Genomic DNA, 22,040 nt, shown 5'->3' on the forward strand with positions numbered 1-22,040 from the left:
CCACAATATGGAGAGCAACTCAGGACAGTCTGGATTCTCCATATATAAGGAGTTTTGAAAATGCCCAGGTTCCCACTGGCAATCAATTTCAATACGGCCAACTGGGAATCCAACTGCAAGTAAATACAAACCTAGGCCAGAGTAGTATAGGGATACACTGTGACCAGGGAAAGCCAGAACATTTCAGGCTGACCCCAAATTCTGGACATCTTACAAGCACACCTACCTGGGGGATACTTCCTAGACTAGTACATTTTACCACAGTGTTAAATGGTAAAGGATAACAACTTGCTCCATCCCAGATATGCCCATCTTATGCCCCAAGGATTTGGATGTCAGCCCAAAGCCAGGACTGGAAGGCATGCCTTCACCTTCCCTTCAAAGCAAAGGGCAGAGAGCAACAAGCTCTACCCCAGCTGGACTCCCTTTCAAACTCCACTTTAGGAGATTATGTGCTAGAGATAGAAAGCAAACTGTGCAGTGCTTGTGAGCCTTGACAAGCGGAGGCTTTGAACAGCATTGAGGGAACACATGACGGATCTTCACCCTGCTCCCTTTCCATTTCATTGTGTGTCTCCTTCTTCACACTCCAAGAACCCTACAGGTGTCTGTATAGTCTACTTAGGAGGGAAACTTGGTTAAGGTTGAAGAATAATCAAGATAGCCCAGAAGGCTGTGTTAACATAGTAAAATTTAGAAATAAGTGACCGAGTCCCCCAATTAACATTCTTTGTTCCATATAAATATGCAGTGATCAATTCCTTTTCCTGTAATTACTATGATTTTATTTGACTGCAGTAGGCGGAGATGAAAAAGGAAGTATCGTTGGTTGGTTTATTTGTGTTTAAATTTTTATTTTTGCAAAAAGAGACAGCTTTACAGAAATCACTGAAACATGCAAACTCTTCGCATCCATTCACCTTCTAATAGCCACTAGGAACTTTATTCCTCCTCCAATCCCCATTTTATATGACAGTGTACATTTTATTTTGTTCAGTGCCCCAAAATAACACCACATAGGCTGTTTTGGATCTCCACCCTCAGAACACAGTTGGAATTATGTTACATCCATTCTATAGGCATTCCAAAAGGGGCCAACTTTGATTTCTAGGAATCTGCAAGATAATCCATTTTGTAATCAATCCAGGACATTACATTTAAACACCACAATCAGCCCTGAAAACCAAAGTTCTCAATAGCCCTGCAACACTAGCAGGGTGTGAACCATTCAATGTGACCAAGTCCTGGCAGTCACTCATAACCAATGCAGTCAAGGATGGGCATCTGGTATCAAGACCTTAAGAGATTTGAGGACTCATCACAAAGCAGAGGTTGAGGGGAGTTCCATCTCCCTCCTTGGAACAGTAATCAAAGCTTATTTTACACATGTCTTCTGCTCAGAACAGGTCATATTGAACAAGGTGGTTCACATGGTTGAGTCTTACAAGCCTGTCATTTCTAGCCCAGTTACCTCACACCATGACCATGGGCTTTGTTCCATTTACATCTGCAATAGTTTCTCCTCCCATTTCATGGGAGACCCAGTGCCAGTCCTGCAATGCAGCAGAATGGGGCATTTGGTTTCCACTTCGGGCAGCAAAATAAGTTCAGCCAACAGTGGTGAGTCAGCCTGATCAAAGTTTGGTTTCTCGAGAATCAAGAACCTCTTCAAGACAGTAGCTCAACTGTGCTTGTCTGGCACAGCAAGGTACCAGAATGCTTATGAATGAGGTGCCAAAATTCAGATAAAGGCTGTACATGTGGTGCCCACAGGGCATAGGTCCATGAAAGACTCCCAACTGCACAAAACATGCCTGTTGAAAGCAGTCAGAAGGGCTTGTTCTGCTTTAACCCCAGAAACACTGGATAGCCCTTGGCTTTTTGTCACAGTCAGTGTCTCAGCATGGGCCATACTAATCATGAGGGACACAAAGGAGGCAGATTATTATCACTATAATGAAGCAGAGAAGCTGCTGGCATCCTTGAGACTGATGTACCTGAGGGAGATCCTGAATGCACCCAACAGCTATACTTTGCTTGGGCCCAGGTGTAATGTCAAGCTGTCCAATTATATGACCAGATTCCTGAGCCTGATTGCCAAGAGCATGGGGTGGGGTTGCAGGGATCTTTAAGCCACTGGTTTCTACCATCCTCTCCTTGGCTCCTGGTATTGAGGTAGCTTGATATTCCTAATGTGATCCTCAGAGGCCCTGGCACTTAGACCTTTTGATGCTGAAGCTGGCTTTCTTCCATGCCCAGTTTTCTACTGAATTCAAGCTCCCTGCCCTGCAATTATTTTACTTGGAAGGCAAGAGGAAGCAACTCAGGGCTCAAGTACTCTGAGCTCCAGAGGACACTGACCTCAAGGAGAACCTGAGTGTGACATGTTTTCTACAACATGGACTAGTTGTGCATTATGTGCCAGAGACTCAACTATACGTAGGTAAAAGGGACTATCTCAGCTACCAAGTATCCATCCTCATACTCCATATCTCTCTGAATCAATTTGAAGGCTCACTCCACACTAGATTCATAACATGCACCTTCCCCCACCCCCGGCCTGGCAAAAAATCCCCTCCTTATGTATGTATCTACTCACCAAGACCATTTTAACATTCACCCCAATCCTATGAACCTCTCAGTATTGTAGAAGTCTTTCCTCAACAGACTATTTCTGCCTCAGGACTGCTGACAGCTGGTGCACTCACATTACTGATTGGCACACTTCTTCGCACTGTAATTCCATCCCCCAAACCCACTTACATTCCCCTCAAAAGATGCATGCACTGCAAGCTTCTGTGATCGGCTTGTAAGTCTTGTGGCTATGCATTCCAGCCTAAACCAAACAACAGTCTAAAACCACTTCATCACGTGAGAATTAGCACACCTTCCCAATTGACCTTGGGCACAAGAGTCAATTTTCACATACGGTTGCCCTGTCCTGAATTGCAGGTGAGAGGGTTGCAAGAGCCACAATTAACTGTCCTTACCAACTCGGTAGGCAGAGTGGAGGTGATGCACGCCTTGATTGCCTGCAGGCTGGCTGTGCTGCTCATCCTCCGAAGGAAAGCCGCCTGTGACAAGGGAGCTGGGCTGAGAAGATAGACTCGTCAAGGAAGTCCCTTGAATCGCTGGGAATGTAGACCCTGCATGAACACTTCCTACTGGAGAAAACAAACAACAGTATAAAGGGGAGGGGGGGAATATTGGCATCAAACAGCTATAGCACTTCAGCCAACTACGTCCTGCCCCAAACTGTATCATATACCTGTGGGGTTAATATTAACTCTGGTAGTAACACGGTAGACAGAGGAAACATAAGCAAGTAGACCCAGAAGTACATGTCCTAGAAAATCTAAAGAAGGCTCACTTGTTTGCCTTCTCTGTGAGCAGGCTTTATAATGTAGTTCCCAAGAGCCAAACCTTATTACAGCATCGTGTCCCTTTGCAGACAATGGGAAGCCAGCAAGTAATGTATCAGGACAGTCTTTACACCAACAGCAGAATAATTGGGGAAGATGAAATAAGCGACACCAACTGTTTGGGACCCTGGGACACAATTGGATTTTTATGGGAGTATTCTGCAGGCACTGATCCCTCTGTTTCTCCCCACCCCACCAGACAGAAAACATGTGCACACTTGGACACACACGTAATGTCACTTTTCCAACGAGTCTTTCTAAGCAAAAGTTAGATCCAGCAGAACTGAAATAGATCGCCTTTAATTTGCATGATTTTACACAGGGCCTCTGAACAATCACTATTGAATTAAAGCTTATACTGGTAGACTACACAGTCAAAAATCTCAGAGCCAGTGCTTGCTAGTAACACAAAAACATTGATCCTCATGGATCTAGCATAGGTTGACAAATCACACAGGTGACCTATGATTTCAAGGTGGCTATGGAAAATTATGAGGGTCCATAAGGATCCACCCCTTAAGATTCATATTTTTATGCCATGGCAGCTTTAGAAAATACCACAAGTGATTTTTATAGTTCAGTCGAGGTGATTTGATGAGGGGAGCCCCCCCCTTAAAAAAATTATGTGATTTCAATACGATATTATTATTATTATTATTATTATTATTATTATTATTATTATTATTTTATTATTATTATATTTTTTTACTGCATTCACCTTGGCTGCACATTTGCCTTCCCTCCCTGGCACTCCATTCTCTTGCTCCTGACTCCTGTGATGCCTCACTTCTTCCCTGCAGGCTACTCCCATTTTCTACTGCCCAGTCTCTCAGACTAATGCCCTTTCCCTCCTACCCTCTCAGTCACTCTGCTTGCCAATCAGCTGCTGATCCAAGCCTTGGAAAATATAGAACTGAAAGAGAACCACTCTTCCAACTTCTTCCTACAACTCCATGCACTTTGAGGGGGGGGAGCTAGCAGTCAGGGGACAGTAAGTGGGTGAAGGGGACACTGAGTCTACACCAAGAGACTTTCTTACAGGGGTCATTGCACCCACAGGCCAACCACCCCTTTCTTTAGATGTGCAATTTTATGACACAATCTTTGGAAACCTAGTAATAGCTATACCATGTTTGGTAGACCAACATCCCACCTGCTACAGACCACTGCAGGTCAATTTTAAGAAAGTCCCACTTAAAGCTGTTTACTCCCAAGCCTGAGAAGTTTTAAGGATTCATGGAGGGCTCTTTCTCATTCGTAGCCTAAGGATTCTACCTAATAGTCGCTGAAGCTTTCATAATTTCCTAAGAGGATAAAGGAATTGTGCTGGCAGTATGTTTTCATTTTAAACATGGTATATATGGTTGTTGTTTTTTAAAGCATAAATAAAACCCTTAACAAATTTTTAAAATGTTGTATGCACCCAGAGGTTGCATTGTAGAGGCGCAGAGACCAGTTCTGCCCCCCCCACAAGCCTGCAAGGAAACCTAACAGAAAAAGTCACTTGTGTTCATCTTGCCATCTTCCTTCCTCATATGCTTCAGAACAATATGAAGGTTTATGACATCATGACTAGGGATTCTGTTGAGGCCGATTTCCTCTTGCACATAAGTCAGACACCTACATGTCTCATGGTTCACAGTAGCACAACAAAGCACCCCTATTCCTGTGTCACAGTAGGTGAGCTCCATAAGCCTCAGCAAAACTAGAACCACCATTCAGCTAGGACGCTACACAAGACACAGCAAGACTGAAATACTCACTTGCTACATTGGAAGACAGAGACAGCCCAGTCTCGGCATGGTATGGATGCACAGCGATCTGCGTCATGGATGGGACAGGCACTCCCGGGAAGGACACTGCTGTAGCTGCCAAAGATGGGGTAGTGACCGAGTATGGGTACTGTGCTCCAATGAATGCTGGGTGGACACCCTGCAAAGGAAGAGGACAGGGTAACCCTGCCTTGCGCCCAAAACACAAGGCAGGGTTTTTCAGGAGGGGCCTCCAAGCAACCCAACTATCTAGTACCGAAAACTCCATTCCCAACCCAACTCCTGAAAGCCTAGAACCCTCACCGTGCTCACTGGGCCATTCTAAGCAGAATTCTTCCAAGGAGGAGGAATGTGACGGGAGACAAAACAGCCACTATGCCTATCTTAGGCATTCTCCCCATCCCCATAAACTGGCATGAGAAAATGTAAGGTTTATCAGTAAATACTAACAATTTGTAAATTAGTACAAATTTAATAATTCTGACACAAACAGGGAGAGCAACGATGAGATATATACCCACAAAAAAATGCATCTTTATACAAAGATTCGGACTTTTGGTCCCTCTAACCCATTACTGCCCCTAACTAGAAGTGACTCTAAGGGCTTGGACAGGGGCTTTTCCCAGCTGCCATTTGCATGCACAGGGTCCCAAGTTTCGTCCTTGGCACATCCTAGTGCTGTGCTTTCACCCTTTTCGTTATGGTCCCACACTGAAACCAGCAAAACTAAATAATCCGGCTTGCCATCCTTCTATTCACCTAAGCCACAATGCTAGGGAGAACAGAAAGAGATATTCCCCCCGAGATGCTTACCCTACAAAAGATAACTTACTTGGGGATAAGCTGAGCCAGGAACAGGAAAGACCGCTGGACGTGGCATGTGCTGGATAGGGTGCCCGATATACTGAGGGTTGCAAGGGATGTGGGTCTGGAGTGTTGTATAAGGGTGCAGACCCTGGGTGTGCGCATGTGCCATTGCTGGCCCCGCCATGGTGTGCTGCTGGTAGATTGTCGACCCCACCGAAATTACGGGCACCACCGTTGCTGCTGCTGTCACCGCAGCCGCGACAGTCACTGTGGTGGGTTCTGACGTCACTCTGGTATCTGCCAGTCCACGCACTGCTTCGCAGGATGCCCGGGCTCCACTTGCACTGCAGCCTGTGGCTCCCTCTCTCTGAGCAAGAGTTCCGCCAACAGTTTGTTCGTACAACCAGTACCACTGGTGAGCAACTTCAAACAGGACTTCAGGGTAAACACCACCTCCTTTGGCTGCCTCCTCTACGGCCAAGCATGCCTTCTCCAGCATTAGATTATCCTGCAATATTAGGAAAGGTACTGATGATTTAAGGTGTTTTATACTGCCCTTTGCAATTTACAATTAAAGTGTAATTGCAATCAAGCTAATAGCTCTGAACCAAACAGTCAACCTTATAGAATTCTACCTAAAGAGAGCCAGTGTGGTGTAGTGGTTAAGAGCGGTAGTCACGTAATCTGGGGAACCGGGTTCGCGTCTCCGCTCCTCCACATGCAGCTGCTGGGTGACCTTGGGCCAGTCACACTTCTCTGAAGTCTCTCAGCCCCACTCACCCCACAGAGTGTTTGTTGTGGGGGAGGAAGGGAAAGGAGAATGTTAGCCGCTTTGAGACTCCTGAAGGGGAGTGAAAGGCGGGATATCAAATCCAAACTCTTCTTCTTCTCTTCTTGGTAAAATAAAATAAAAAAGACTCTGCCTGGGACAAAAACGGCATTAAGACAGGCATCAACCAACCCTGTCTGGAAAGAGCATTCTACAAGTGTGATGCCACATCAAGAAGGGTCCCTCTTTGATAGCCACCCACATCTCTCCGGGTGGCATCTGCAGGAGCATGGGTGTCTGCAGGGAGGAGTCATATTTCTTGTATCTCCAGCTTTTATTTAAAAACAAAACCCTCCAGCACTTGCAGAACCCAAGTTATGAGGTAGAATGTGCATGCACTCTCCTGTGGGAAACTAACTTGCTCCTGCCTTTCAGTGGCTTTTAGCCAATGAGTGTCATAGCTGTCTGATATTTAAGAAAGCAGACCTAACCAAGTAGACAAATAGAAGGGTAGAATGACATGTCCCATATATGTCTATATAGAAAGATCTTGTTCCTTTTTAAGTCTTTCCTGCTGGCCTTCAGATATCCGGGATTGTACTGTAACTGTGAGTTGGTAAAAGGTAAGCAGGAGCAAAAAAATAACAGCAAAGATGGAGGTTCATGTTTTTCTCTCTCTAATCTTATTTCATAGAAACAAAAAACAAAAAAACCAGTGATTTCACCCCTGAGTTTGTAAACATTTTTTTAAAAAAAATGCAGATAAAATCTATCCCTATTATACCCATGTGGCTAGGAGTGTGTTATTTATTTATTTGATTTAGTACAAAACATCACTAGGTGGCTGACATACCAGCCCTGCAAGGTAACCCAATTATACCCATCTTGTTGGCATGTGAGTGTGTGAATGACAACCTTAAAGTGTAACCTAGTGTTTTATCCTAGAATTGGGATTTTTTTTTGGGGGGGAGGCAAAATGTGATGTGTGAAGTTGATTGTGGAAGCAGTGCAATTAATGGCTGACGTGGGTGCAGAGAGCCAATTGAAAGGACTGAGGTTTTTAGGTGCGAGTGACAGTGGCAGCGTATGTCATCTGGGTGCCAAGTCAATAAGTCAATGAACAGCATGAAAAGCAACAGAGAGGTAAGACCTGTTCTGCTAATTTCTAAGAGGCCAGGTCTCTCCAGGTCTCATCACCAGTCAGCAGATCTACCAGAAATGGAAAACTAGCTCCCTGGTGCTAGTTATTTATATCAATGTATTAGGAATATGCACTTTTCACCCTCCCCAAGAAAAATCCCTGCAGATGCCTATGCACAGGAGGCCTGTTACAATAGCTAGGTGCATATGGCTGCATTATAAAGCAGAAAGACCTATAAAGTGTAAGGTCCATATTTCATTAACGGCCAAATTCTAATACAGAAAATATTGGATGAGTGTATGGAGAAAATATAAGGGCACCCATATAAGAAATGTAGTGGATCAAAATAAATTTATTTTACTTTGGAATACCACAAAATAACTTATAGTAGTGGCAGTTATTTAAGTTGTTCCTTTGGAGCTTTTGGAGATAAACTCCTGACTTTAAAAATCTAAAACATTTATCTCTCTAGCATTTTGGGGGTCCAGTTTTTTTATATAATTTTTTTTAAGACCTCAGACAAAACACTAAATGCAAACACTAAAAGACTGCAACACTAAATGCAAAAAGAAGGAACAGACGAACCCAATTGCACTTGACAGAATCGACAGAGACCTCTGAACTGCTCACCTGCTCCTTGCACTGGACCAGGGCTCTCTGGATCTCGTTTGGGTTCAAGGCATGGGCATGTGGCAAGCAGCTCAATGCCAGCTCAGCGGCTGCTCGCACCATGTTGGAATCCCTAGCTCTGGAAGCCCTGTCAGCCAGGGACGCTACCTCCGGAGGGGTCAGGTGCCCATCCCAGCACTCCACCAGGATGTTCAAGGCTGCACTGCCAATCTCCATGGCTTGCCCTAGAAACCAGGGAAAAGAGGATGCACAACAAACTATTCAGGTGTCTACAAGACTCAATACACGTATTATGGCATAGGCTTTCATGGATGAGAGTGCAATATCCTGAATTGGCAGGTACACACATGGAAGTGGGGGTTGTAAGCAGTGCGGCTAGAGAGAAATGCAATGCAATAAACACAGGCTGCGACAAATAAATTAAAGCTTAGATGTATATTAAGGTCACTACAGCAAGCACTCATAAAGCAGTGCTGGTAATATAAATATCCTGGCATTGGTAAGCTAACCAAAAGAGACCCTTTCAGCAATAAACTCCTTATATAGAGGAGCCTCAATATTCTGTAGGTGACTTCTGGTCTCCAGTTGTCAGGAGCCTGCCTCTGCAAAAAGGAAAACCCATTTGCAGTAGTGCAAGTGGTTCTACCAGAGCTCCCTTCTATATTAGTTTTTCCCATCTATGATGCTTACCTTTATGCTACTAGTGGAAAAGCAAGCACTCTGCTAGATTTGAGTTTTGTAAGCTCTGTGAACAGAGTGAAACACAGATCTTAACACTATTAATAGGGGCAAATATTTATTTATGATGTGCAAAGTAAGTTACAATATTTACCTTGTTTGCCTTTGCAGCTTCCCAGGTTCCCAACTTCATCAAATTTCCAAGTTTGCAACTGGGAAACTGAAAATGCGACTTGCCCAGACCATTGCTGGGATCTGAACTCAAAGGTCTCCCAAGTACTCAGCCAAACATCTACCTACTGAACCCTGGGCTCTGAATGTGGTGCCCCATAGGCGCAATGGCACCAATGAACGCCTCTCCAAACACCCATGAAACCTCTTCCCCCACTGCTCCCCTTCACCAGGAGTTGTCTTTTTCCTCCTGTTTGCAGTGATCTGAAGAGATCTGAGAGAGGAAGTGGGTGAAGCATTGCTCCTTTCTACTTCCTCTTACAAATTCTCTTGCTCGCTAGGCTGATCTTGCCACCCAAGCAAAAAGCAGAGCAACCTGGAGGGAAGACAGGAAAGCATTCTGAAAGGAAAAACGAAGCGGCAAGATACTGGGCTGCTTCCCAGAGGCCACAGCAGACATTTTGTGACTGGCAAAGCTCTCCGTGTCAGCAATTTTGTGGTGGCACCTACAACCATTTGTGGAAACTCCATATGTATCTCTGGGCGCAGAAAGGTTGGAAGCTCCTGTGCTGGACCATCAAGGCTTCTAAACTCATATTTCATATTTCATTCTTACCTAGTTAAAGCCACATATGGATTTCTCGCTCCTATGTACAAAGACCCCCTTTCGAAATGCCGACAAAGGGAACAAAAGCAGGGAAGAGGAAGGGTGAAGGCAACACAATATAGAGATGTAAGAGAAACCTGTATCCTTGTGAGATTAAGCACTTTTTATATATATAAAAAAGTCAAGACAAAGTTAAACCTAAAAGAAAGTTGATGCATCCAAATTCAGGAAAGCCAGAATTAAATTGCCTTTTACTCCTGAGTTTCTTGGGATGGCTCTGGGCAAGCTGCATGTCTCTCCCTGGCTAATTAACCCCACAGCAGATAAAATAATACATTTATATATAAAATCTATGAGTTTTGTAGTAGCGCTTGGAAACTTCCTTTCATGTTAGTGTCATAAAGCAAAGGACACCGAAGACATTTGCTAAAGGGCTACAGATGTAACTCTTTTGAACAGGGGTGGGGAACCTCCAGTTCACTGGCCAAATTAGGTCTCGCATATAGATCCCAATCTGCCCCACAAGGCCATTCCCCCCCAAAACCCATGTTCACCTGCACCACACCTGACAGCATCAGTGATGTCAGTTGTGGGGAAGTTAGAGACACAACTGCAAACTGACTGGCTTAAAGTGCAGTCCTGATTGTTCTTTGGCAAGCAAGGCTTGGTGTCAATCAACAGCAATCAACTGTGGCAACCTGATCCCTCCTGGCACCATTATTCTATGGTCAAGCATTACCCAGAGGCTTCCCAAACTGTAAACTCAGCTATACAGATTGTGCTAGCAAATTTAGCCATGAGTTCTTAAAAGTTAGTAGCTAAGTAAGGTCACCCTCTGGGGAAGGATTCCTAAAAACCAAACCTGGTTCCTACCTGTAATCCAAGAGACGTGGGAGGAATAGGTTCGAGACAGCCAGTTGGGAGAGACAAAGTTGTGCAACCCCAGTGCATAGAGACCAATCTCGAAGGCGCAGAGGTGGAGGTTGCGATGAGGACCCTGGTGGCCGCCACTAGAGGATGGGTGGGTGAAAATGGAAGTACTGCTGTTTCCACCCGCCTTGATGAGAACTGTCTTGGCCAGCTCAAAATAGAAATGTGCAGCTGCTTCCGAGGGCTGATTTGGGACATGAGGAGCATGGCTCTCTGGACGCCTGCCCTTATACCTGAAAGGAACAAAGTGAAATATATAGGAAGTGAACTTAAAACTTGCACACCCACCATAGAAAGGAAGCTCAGATAAGGCATCATATTGAGGGTTTTCCAAAAGATAAAATGTTCAGACTTTGCACTCTCCAGAGAAGAAACTCTGCAAGAACTGGGCCACTACTGAGAATACTTCACTATTTGCTCTTGTCATATGACCCCAGGGATCAAAGGAGCACTCGTTTAATTTATAATTTCAAAATGAGTGCGACCAAAAAAGTAATAGTGAGTTCACCTGCTGAATTTCTAGGTCTATTTCTGCCTGGCTCTCCCATTGAGACTCCCAACTTATTATTATATTACCCTTCATCCAAGCAGTTCAGAACATAAAAATACAAAATGAGAGCACAAAATACATAATAAAACAAAAACGAAATGAATAACAGTAACCCCCATTCCTCAAACACATTTAAAAGGCCATAGAATCTTAATCAGCCAAATGCCTGGTTGAAGAGGAACGTTTTCACCAGGGACCTAAAGATATGTAACAAAGGCCCCAGGTGAGCCTCCCTGGAGATCCCATCTCCATTCAGCTACCCCAAGAAAATATTTGAGGGGACCAACCCCCCCAAAGTTGGTGGGAATTGCTGCCCCCCCAAAAAAATTTTATTCACCTTGGTGCCCCTGCACACAAAGATTATGATTGCAGGGTCTGGGTGAAAAGCCTCCTTGTGATATATTTCTAATGAAGATAACCTTTTATTTTATTTTATTAAATATACTGCCCTTCATCCAACAATGTCATCCTTGGGAGATCCAAATACTGAAAAGATGCACAACTTTGGAAAACAGACAGTGGCTCTTACCTGCCGACCTCCACCGTCTTTGCACGTGCTCCTCCACTAGCTCTCCTGCTTCCACTGGAGGATGAGGAGCCCAGGGAGTCGCTGGAAGAGCTACTGATGCTATCGCTGTCCTGCCCTCTGCCCCAGGAAGTGGCTGCCCATCCTCCCCGCAGAGGCCGCCTGCTGAGGGTTGGAGAACTGTCCGAGGTGGTTTCTGGAGCACTGCTGTCAATGCTGGCCATTCCTGCAACACCACAGTCAAAGGGCACAGCAGCAGGTGAGCAGGTCGGCAGTACACAAAACCACAGTTTTACAACAGGGAACATTCTTCTCCCCACCCCCATCCCACCCCAAAAAACAAGCTGAAACATTTCAAGTAAGTCAGAACCTAGAGATGTAAGCTGACCAGAAAAGCTAGAGAGCTGATATACCAAAATCTCAGAAGTCACTAATTCAAACTTATATGAGCCATGAACCTACTAGGTGAGGATACTATCTTACTTTGCAGCTGTGTTGGGGATTACTGAAAATGTGGTGGAATTGAGTATCTTTTCAGTGAGCCAGAACAAATCTTTAAAGCTTAAACAGCCTGGGCCATGTTAAGAACTGTTCTCTCCCTTTTGTCAGCTGAGATAATCTTCAGAGGCCCTTCACCATCCCACCTTCAGAAATTAGGCAGGTGCCTACGTTGAGAGAGGACTTTTTTTTTTTAGTTGTACTTGGGCTCTGCAACTCTCCCTAAACACTCATTCACCCAAAACACTCGTTCACCTTTAGGCAACAGGTGAAGCCTGACTTATTCTCATTGGCCTTGAACAGTATTTAGGTTCTTTTTACTGGTTTTAGCTTGTTCTTGGTTTCTGCCCTCTTGCTGTTGTATCTTTTGTAATTTCTACTGTTATTTGTATTTGATGTCCACCATTTTTATATGGGTTTGCTTTCAAGCTGCCGTGGGGACACGTTACTTAAATCCACTTCATATTTAAATCTCCTAATATTTAAAAAATCTGTAAGAAGAATACAGAAAAGCAACACTAAAACTATGAAGCAGTATAATTTAAAAAAAAAGTAAAGCAGCATGTTGGGTCAGGAAAAGCATGGATAAAAAGAAATGTCTTCACAAGGTGTCTGAAACAACTAATGGATGATGCTTCATGTATGGCTGAGGGAAGGAAATTTCACAGTGAGGGGGCAATAGCAGAAAATGCCCATTTTCAGGCCACAAGTAAAATTTCCTCAGATTATCTAAGTGAACTTATAGCAGCATGCTGAATTGGTCCTGCCCTTCCTTGAATTTGGAGCAACAGACCACTGCCTTGGCTTATTGCAATATATCAGGGATGTCCAATCTACTGGTCAATCCCTGCGAGGTTTTGGTCGATCGCAGTCGATCGCTGGCCCCCTTCCGGCCCCGCACCCTCGCCCTCCATTGTTGGAGAACGGAAGACGGAGTTTACAAACCCAGGCTGTTTTCCCCACTGCAATCCTTCTTTGACCCCAAAATAATGTAAAAACATTTCACACCCCCTCCCAAGGCTAAGCAAATTATGCCTCCCGAACCCCCTAAAACGGGGCTTTTCCCCTCCTCCAAAAAAGCTTTGACCTAAACCCCAATAAAAAACTTTGACCTGAACCCCAATAAAATGGGGGTAGATCACTGCCAGTTTTTAATTCTGTGAGCAGATCGCAGTCTCTTGGAAGCTGGCCACCCCCCTGCAATATATGAAGCGACACTCATGGTTTATTTCTCTCAAACAAACCATGATCAGTAAGAGAAGAACAAACTTTGGCTTGCCATCATGGTTTGTTTAGAGAGAAACAAACCAAAAGTGCTGGTTTGCAGTCAAAGTAAGCCAGTGTTTATGCGTTGGCTGAATGGTGCAAACTCCTGTCAAATCTAGCATTACATTTCCAGCAGCGGTCAGCCAGATGCCTCTGGCCACAAGGAGGAAATAAAAAGCAACAGGCATCTGCTGCTTTATTCTCACTGAAAAGTGAGGTATTCGGGTGGGGGAGTAGGGCTTAACAAAGCCTATGTAGTTAAATGGAATCTTGAGTCTATGCCTGAATACCATTTGTACTGTGTGCAGTTCTGGGTGCCACATTTTAAGAAGAGTCTAGGCAAACTGCAACTGGTGCAGGGGAAGGCAGCAACAATGGTGAGCAGCATGGAAAACAGGTTCTATGAGGAAAGGTTGAAAAACTTGGTGCGCTTAGCCTGGAGAAGAGACGTCTGAGTGGGGACCATGATAGCACTCTCCAAATACACAGGAGAGGGCTATGACTAGATCTACTGGACCTAAGCGAGAGGAAGGTAGATGATGAAAAACTTCTTGATAGTTCAAGCAGTTCAAGAACGGAACCAGTTGCTGGGGAGGGGGTGAGAGAGAGCTAAAATTCCCTGAGAGTCTTTAAGGCAAAGGCAAGGATGCTCTAAGCTCAGGATTTCCTGCATCGAGGAGAGAGTTGGCCTAAAGGGCCACTATCAACTCTTATGTTCAGGTATATCCTGGCTCTGAATCTGCAGTTTCCATTTAAACATCATGTCTAATATTCTTAGGGAAAGTGTCTCACAAAGGCTTTGTTTAACCCCCTTTTAAAGCTATCTAAACCAGAGGCCATCTTTTAGCTCTATTATGCATTATATAATGTATACTTGATTTTGGCAGTCCTAAACTTACTTAAAATCATCTTCAAGGAGTATGCCCAAGTTCTAGTGTTGAAAGAAGTCTACCTTCCATTTCCAGCCACTCATCATTTTGTAAAACACTGTCACATCCTAACTACTTCCCCAATCCCACCTAAAAGACCGCCAACTTGTATCCTTTCTGCATAGTAAAGAGTAGCAATGTGGTTGCCTCTAACTTTCAGTTACCTATTTTTGTTTTGATGGGGTGACCAGAACTGTACACAGTATTCTGTATGTAGCCATGCCACATATTTATACTGGCATTATGCTTGCTGTCCTTCGCTGTTGGGAGGGGAGAAAAAAAAAGAGAGAGAGAAGCTAAATGTTTTCTGTTTCTACAGCGTAAGTCAAGATAAAAAGAGATGTTGTCCTCTTGGTAGGAAAAATATGATTGACAGATCTGGAAGATGTGGTTAGTGCATGCCAATAGCATCTTGAAAAAAATTAACTTCTTAGGTTAAATATTTAAAATTTTTGTTTTAAAAGAATTTAACAATGGAAGAATCCACTATTTTCCACCCAATTAAAAAGAAAGAAGAAAATAGCTTAATTAATTATGTGTCCTGTCCACCACTGTATACACACACCACTAATTACTTTGCAAATGTAACCATCTTAATCCAAGCCTGCACAACTTGCAACCCAGCAAGCCAGATGTGGCCTTACATAGTGACCCACTGGGGGCTCATTAAAACTCACTTGACATACTATGATACAAGTATGGAAGCCGGGTCACAAATTATACAGGCACATATTCTTCTATATGAATTCAAAGTGGAGGAACTGAACCAGAGAGCTAAAAGAATAACGATAAACCTGAAACAGAATCTAAGCATTTATTAGTTTGATTACCTCCTTTAAACAATCTGAACTGCTTTAGGTAAGCCTAGTAACCATTAAAAGCTGGTTAGAAACCCCAGTCCATGAAGCTATGGGGTAACTAATGAGAGGGCTAGGCCAACTTCACTTTGGCAGTCAGAGAATTCCTCACTGAGTGTGCTGATCCACCAGGGAAGATTTGTGCTTCAGTAAGAAATACTGGAGGTGACAGTATATTAGGATATTAACAGACAAGCAGACAGACAAGTTCACCATATTAATTCAATTCAAAATGAATGTGCAACAAAGAGCAAACAATTTAACATGCATGAAAGTGATTCCAGAAATGTAAAACATGCAGAATGAGACAGCAGAAAGTTATGTGCCCCCTGCTCAAAGTTACCTGTGTGCTTCTTTTTTTGTCTGACTGGGGAACCCCAGCACCTCCCATTGTAGCCACCTCTATTTCCAAGGGCTAGTCGGCTAGGAACTTTCCCTTCTTGCTTTAAGACACTGGGTTCCATTGGTGGGTCACAAGGGGATCTCTGAGGGTTATCTGGGAAAACACAAGAAGTGGCAATTTAAAACAGCAGCAACAGGAAGAGGAGGAATTCATAGGCAGGTGTAACTTTGGCAGACAGGAGACAGTAGTGGATAATCACAGGCTTCAGTACTGTTCCCCTCTCTTTCCCACATGGTAAAGAAAAGAAGAAGAAGAAGAAGAAGAGTTTGGATTTGATATCCCGCTTTATCACTACCCGAAGGAGTCTCAAAGCGGCTAACATTCTCCTTTCCCTTCCTCCCCCACAACAAACACTCTGTGAGGTGAGTGAGGCTGAGAGACTTCAGAGAAGTGTGACTGGCCCAAGGTCACCCAGCAGCTGCATGTGGAGGAGCGGGGAATCGAACCCAGTTCACCAGATTACGGGTCCACCGCTCTTAACCACTACACCACACTGGCTCTCCCAGTGTGAAACAGAAATCGTGAACGCACACTGCAATTAGAATCGGATTCCGTGAAGGCAAGGAAGATGTCATTCATTTTTTTATTCTGCATCACACCTGCATAATAACAGAAGAACTTGACAACCTATGAGACTAGAACAAATATACAGGCAAATGGGGAAAAAATCTGACAGCAACCCACTTCTCTCATTTCTCCTTCCACTGGTTATTAGAAGACAGCTGTGATCCTGTGGAACAGGAAGTCATACCTTGGGAGCTCTTTTCCAAAAAGGGTTCCGAAGTGTTGCTCTGGACAGCAGTGGTTACCCCTGCTTGTTGTGTGACGGGTGTTCCTGGGAGGTGCTGAATGGGCGCAGCTGATTGGGTAGCATGTTTGGAAGGAGATTTCTGATTGGCTACTGTGGGCTTGCTGGACGAGTAGAATGAACTTAGAGTCTGAGGCTTGTGTGTTTGGCTCTCCCTGTCCAACAGCTTATCCAAGATCTTTAAACAGAGAGTGGAACAACATGAAAGTTAGCATCTAAACAAAGGAAATGTCAGGAAAGTGGGAATGGGGAATTAGATATGAACAGGGGAGTTCTCCGAAGACTGCAGAGGGGGGAATTAAGTTTATTACAATCAAGAGAAGCAGAAAGAAGAAAGAATAGAAGAAAGGTCCTTTTGGCAGGAAGAAGACGGAAGTGGTTTGCCATACCGCTAAATAGCCCAACCTCTTTTGGGCTTTTTACAAACATATTCATACCCACTACCAGGAATAAACATCTAAAAATAAGGAATAAACATCTAAAATCCTTTTAGGAAATCAGTTTGATCCACTATCTTCAGGTGCCATTGAGAAACAACTACAATTGACATAGGACTCAACACAGATATGGCCTCTTGGGAGAAATTGTGGAAAATAACAATATACTTCTCGGCATGCTATATATACTCTTAAAAGAGAACCTACAAAAGATGAGATATAGATGGTACCTCACCCCTAGTAAACTTGTAAAAATGTATTAAAAGGGAACCAATTTATGTTGGAAATGTGAAGAGACTGAAAGGACATTTATACACATGTGGTGGGGTTGCAAGAAAGCCAAAATGTATTGGGAGATGATATACTCAGAATTAAAAAAGATGTTAAGGGTCTCCTTTCCCAAGAAACCAGAGATGTTCTTATTGAGTATAGTAGAGGGCGAACAACCCAAGAAAGTACTTAGTCTTTTCCTCTATGCAATAACAGTGGCCAAAATAATCTATGCCGAAAGGTAGAAGGACAAAAATAGTCCCCCCAAAATAGGCTGGCAGAATAAGCTAATAGAATACGTGGAGATAGCAATGCTGACTGCCAAGGTAAGAAATCAAGGTGAGTTGAATATAAAAGAACAGTGGGAATACTTTGGCGAATATTTAAAGAAATATAGCAATCAAATAAGCTTTCAAGTGGGGTTAGATACATGAGCAGCAGTTAAATAAGTAGAAGAAGGGTTGTATTAAAGGAGATGCAGCTTAAAAAGGACTAAATAAGACCCCATGGAAGTCGAAGAGTAAGATAAACAATGGCAATTGTATAACTGATGTATTAAGATATGTAAAATGCATAAATAAAATTAAAGAGATAGAGAGAAACTACTATATGCATGATGAAAACAAAAAAAAATCATTATGCTCAGATACCATTAAACAGCCTAAGGTCTGAATATCTCCAAATGGGACGTACTTTTTTTAGCTTAGATTGGTCATCCTTGTAAGTGATCATCAGGGCTAGAGCGAGATCTCCCTTCTCCCTTCGGGTGCCTTCACACAACAGAGGGTGCTCTGCTTCACTCACTGTCGTCTTCATGCCTGGAAGGCAGAGTACAGAATTCAAACATTTATCCTGCTTGTTTTATATAATCTCTCCGTTTACTTAAGTTAAGTAATAAACCATCAATTATGCTTCCCCATAGCAACATCTGTTCCCTGTGAGGCATCAGGCTTCTCCTTATTACCATTACATATTAAGCTAAGAAGAAAAATTAAGTTCTTGATGACTTGGCAGGATGACCAAAGTTACATCTCTTCATCAGTGAGAGATGAGGCCTGGCATAAGAAAGAAAAGCTAAGCACTCACCAAGAGCAGCGACAGCTGCCTCAAAACCTAGCTCTTCATCTCCAGGCATTTCATTATTCCAATTACGGCTTGGAGGTCTGGATCCTGTAGGAGAAACCACTGGGAAAAAGAAAGATGACAAATCAATAGCCAGCTCTATCATGCAAGGATTGCCTAGACTGGTAAAAATTTCACAGACTTATGAAGATAATAGTCTAAAGCATTGCTTTCTAATGTAAACTAACCTCTATCAAGACCTAGATCTTGGGATTTTACTCAGTTCTATTCTATAAAATAAATCTGTTTATTAAATTAACACAACCAAGTATTCTTAAAAGGCCACAAAAGCATCAGACACCTAATCTGCTGGCATCCATTTGTCTCGAGAGACAATGAAGGAGTTCACCTACACCTAATCACAGGTTTGATATTTGTGAAGACTAGAAAGGAAAAGGTGGGTGCGGGGAGTTACAAAGTAGAATGAATTAATTTGGCAAGGCTGCTAGTATAGTAAAGCTGGAAACAGGACTGCAGTCACCACAAGGAAGTGTTTATGTCCTTAAAATTCCATCCTGAAAACTATGGAATTTGTTCTTGGATCTGGTGGTTTACCTGGGCAAAACCTGCAGCAGAAGTTCAGTATGTTTTGAGAGTATGTTTCGAGAATATGGACATAGTCCCTGAACTTGCTATGTAACTGCAGGGTTCAAGGAAGCTTCCGGACATTGGACGGGGCAGGACAGCTATGTGGTCCCTGAGATTAATCAAATAAGAGCTCAGTTCAGGTAAGCTCTACAACCCAACTGAAGGTTCCATTTATATGTGTCAGTTGTAAAAGGTCCAGCCCATACAACTGAGTTAAGTGCCTCCAGAGCTCTCTCATGCATGAGAGTTTGGGCAGTACTGGAGATCCACATTCATGATGTGCAGGATGATCTCACACATACAAGTGCTAAGTGGCTTCTATAAAGGCATGGGACTGTGGAGCTTGTTCTGCAGAAGTCTGTCCTCAAGATTTAGGAAGAGAAGCAAGTCATCATACACCCTTTCCCAAAGATTTGGCATGTACCGATTCCTCTTCTTTAGACAAATCTGAAGGGCTTTACCTGGCGTGCATAAGACATCAAATATGAAGCTGGCCAACATAAGAGGCAAGACAGGGCGGTAATCACACAGGGTTCCTTCCCTCAGCTCTTCAGCTCTTCCCCGAATAGTGTTCATCTCATTAGAGCCAAGTGGAATTTTCTTCAGCAAGGCCACAATTTCAGACTCCTGATATGCCAGCTTTACCTGTGTGTCACACAAAAGCCAGGAATAAAACAAATTCACAGGGCCTCTCTACAGAGACATTGGATAACGAAAGTAACACAGAAGTGCTTTAAATGATGCACAAAAAAACATCACTAAGCCTCCATTTTCTCAGATCAAGCAACAGTGGCTAACAGTTTAAGGCTGCCTCATACCCACGGGCTACCAGGAAACTCCCTGACCTTGGTTTTCTGTAACGTCACATCAAAGTCCATCTAAGCACACACTTACCTCCAAAGCCTTGGTAGAGGCTGGCGGCCTCTGCAGTTCCAGAGCAAACATGCCAATCTGGAAGGCTAGATTGTGGTATTCCTGCCGTTCACTCAGCACGGTCAGCAGGAAAGCAGCTTTGGATAAGGTGTTTGTTGCCATCCATGTCTGCTTGCTGGTGGATACCTTGTTTTTCTTTCCCTGTGGGATAAACAGTTTAAACATAGGGAAACTGACAGACTAAGTTAGTTTCACTTTAAGTCGGGGGACTCAATTTACAAATGGAACACACTCAACAGGAAGCGAAACATGTTCTTATTCCAAGGCAAAGTTTACAAACCAAAACACCTACTTCCAGATTTGCAGCATTCTTAAACCAAGTTGTTCATAAACTAAGCTTTTCTTAAACCAAGGTACCACTGTACAGCTCTTTAATAGCCTTTTCCTGAATAAACTGGGGGGGGGGAGGGTTAACAGACCTTAATTTTCTGACTCGATTAATAAAAAGATCTGCACTACACTGTGCTGTTGAACTTTTCAAACCGCATTAAGAAGGCTGATTTTAATGAAAAGTTGCATATTTTTAATTAGGAGATTAGTAATTTCACGGTTAAGAACCCAACCTGGTGACTTGCTAATTGGTAATTTGTCAGATGGCCCTAGAAATTTATCTGGTCTCCTCGATTTCACAGGACATCTCCATTAAAAAAGCAGCTGAGGCATGAGTATGCATTCAATAGTTCCCACAATCAAAACTGATGCAGCTGATGAATTCATTCAGCTTTTCTGCAAGAGTTCATCTGCATAGAACAACAATTCCACTGTGTGAAGCATTAAAATTATGACTACTTGGTATATCTTGTGATGGGACTGGTTACAGAATTCAGGATCCTGAGAATTCAACACACTCTTTAATTAACATGGTTCTAGTCATGCAGATAATGAAATCTCTATCATCAAAGAAAAATTCATCAAGAGTGTACCTTAGGCAAACTATGTCAGTTTATATGAACTGAGTTACTTTTAAAGGTATTTTTTTTTTAAAGAAAAATACTGGACAAAGAAAATTGCCCTGGACTCTGGGCAATATTGCATACAGTATTTGTCCACAGCAAAGCATAGCTCTGAAAGAGAAACCATTTCTGTCCTGCTATTATACTACACTTCCCCCTTCCATTCAAACAGTCCCCATAGCAGCTCTGTACCTTGGTTGGGGGCTGTTCCACTTTGAGATCAGGAGGGTTGGCCAGCAAGTCCTTGGCAAGCTCAACTGTGAGGCGACAGGCTTCATTGCTGTAACCATGTGCATAGAGAGCCTCTGCACAAGCAAACAGGATCTGTAAACGAAGGGTTGCAAACAGAACAGATTCAAGCCCTTGCTTTTTCAGATCATCAATACAGAGTTTAGATTTATGGGTAAAAACTCAACAAACTACCTCAGGATGACTTTTCAGAATACAATTTAGGGCCCAAGACTCAGTTATTTCTTTGTTTTTATTTCCATCACTGAGTTGCATTCTTATTGAGGGGGACGATAAGGGAGGGAAATCTCCTGCAAATAACGAAGAACCAAAGACCTCAGGTATAGGTACTGCCACGGGCATAGAGGGTTGTTGTAGCATACTGGCCAAGACAATGAGCCAGAAAGTTTCTGTGTTAAATACCACCTCAGCAACTACCTCATTAGGTGGCTGCAACCATGTCACTACTCTAGCCTCACATTTGCAACTATGACAACAACGTATGCTGCTGATTTAGAAGACCACTGGCCTTCATAGCGCAGCACTGTCCAGTTAATCTGCCTTGCAGCAGTTCTACGGTGTCAGGCAGAAGTATTTCCTAGCCCTGCTACCTATGATCCACCTTTAAAGGAAGATGCTAGGGACTGGACCAAGGACCTACTTTCTGCATACAAAGTGTGTGCTCTACAGCTGGCTAGGAGGCAGGGAGGTCATCCCTATAACATTAACCTACCTTACAGAGCTG

The 22,040-nt window shown here is 43.4% G+C and overlaps 1 protein-coding gene across 8 annotated transcripts in view; it reads right to left on the reverse strand.

Annotated features, from left to right (window-relative positions):
- ZSWIM8 (zinc finger SWIM-type containing 8) overlaps window positions 1-22,040 on the reverse strand; it is a 61,408-nt gene that overhangs the window by 3,437 nt on the left and 35,931 nt on the right. The window contains exons 11-24 of one of the 8 annotated variants that reach the window (XM_083615485.1): window positions 21,260-21,391; window positions 20,076-20,255; window positions 19,643-19,826; window positions 18,558-18,656; window positions 18,165-18,289; window positions 16,708-16,942; window positions 15,897-16,049; window positions 14,861-14,956; window positions 12,007-12,229; window positions 10,871-11,160; window positions 8,542-8,765; window positions 6,027-6,509; window positions 5,186-5,354; window positions 2,991-3,161 (exon numbers count right to left, since the gene is read on the reverse strand). In XM_083615485.1, coding sequence (XP_083471611.1) covers window positions 2,991-3,161; window positions 5,186-5,354; window positions 6,027-6,509; window positions 8,542-8,765; window positions 10,871-11,160; window positions 12,007-12,229; window positions 14,861-14,956; window positions 15,897-16,049; window positions 16,708-16,942; window positions 18,165-18,289; window positions 18,558-18,656; window positions 19,643-19,826; window positions 20,076-20,255; window positions 21,260-21,391 — 2,764 coding nt within the window. Of the gene's footprint in view, window positions 1-2,990; window positions 3,165-5,185; window positions 5,385-6,026; window positions 6,510-8,541; window positions 8,766-10,870; window positions 11,161-12,006; window positions 12,230-14,860; window positions 14,957-15,896; window positions 16,050-16,707; window positions 16,943-18,164; window positions 18,290-18,557; window positions 18,657-19,642; window positions 19,827-20,075; window positions 20,256-21,259; window positions 21,392-22,040 lie in introns of all 8 variants that reach the window. The other 7 variants (XM_083615484.1, XM_083615483.1, XM_083615482.1 and 4 more) reach the window with 7 other exon arrangements.

Source organism: Podarcis filfolensis, assembly GCF_964270895.1.
Source record: "Podarcis filfolensis genome assembly, chromosome: 5".
NCBI lineage: Eukaryota > Metazoa > Chordata > Lepidosauria > Squamata > Lacertidae > Podarcis > Podarcis filfolensis.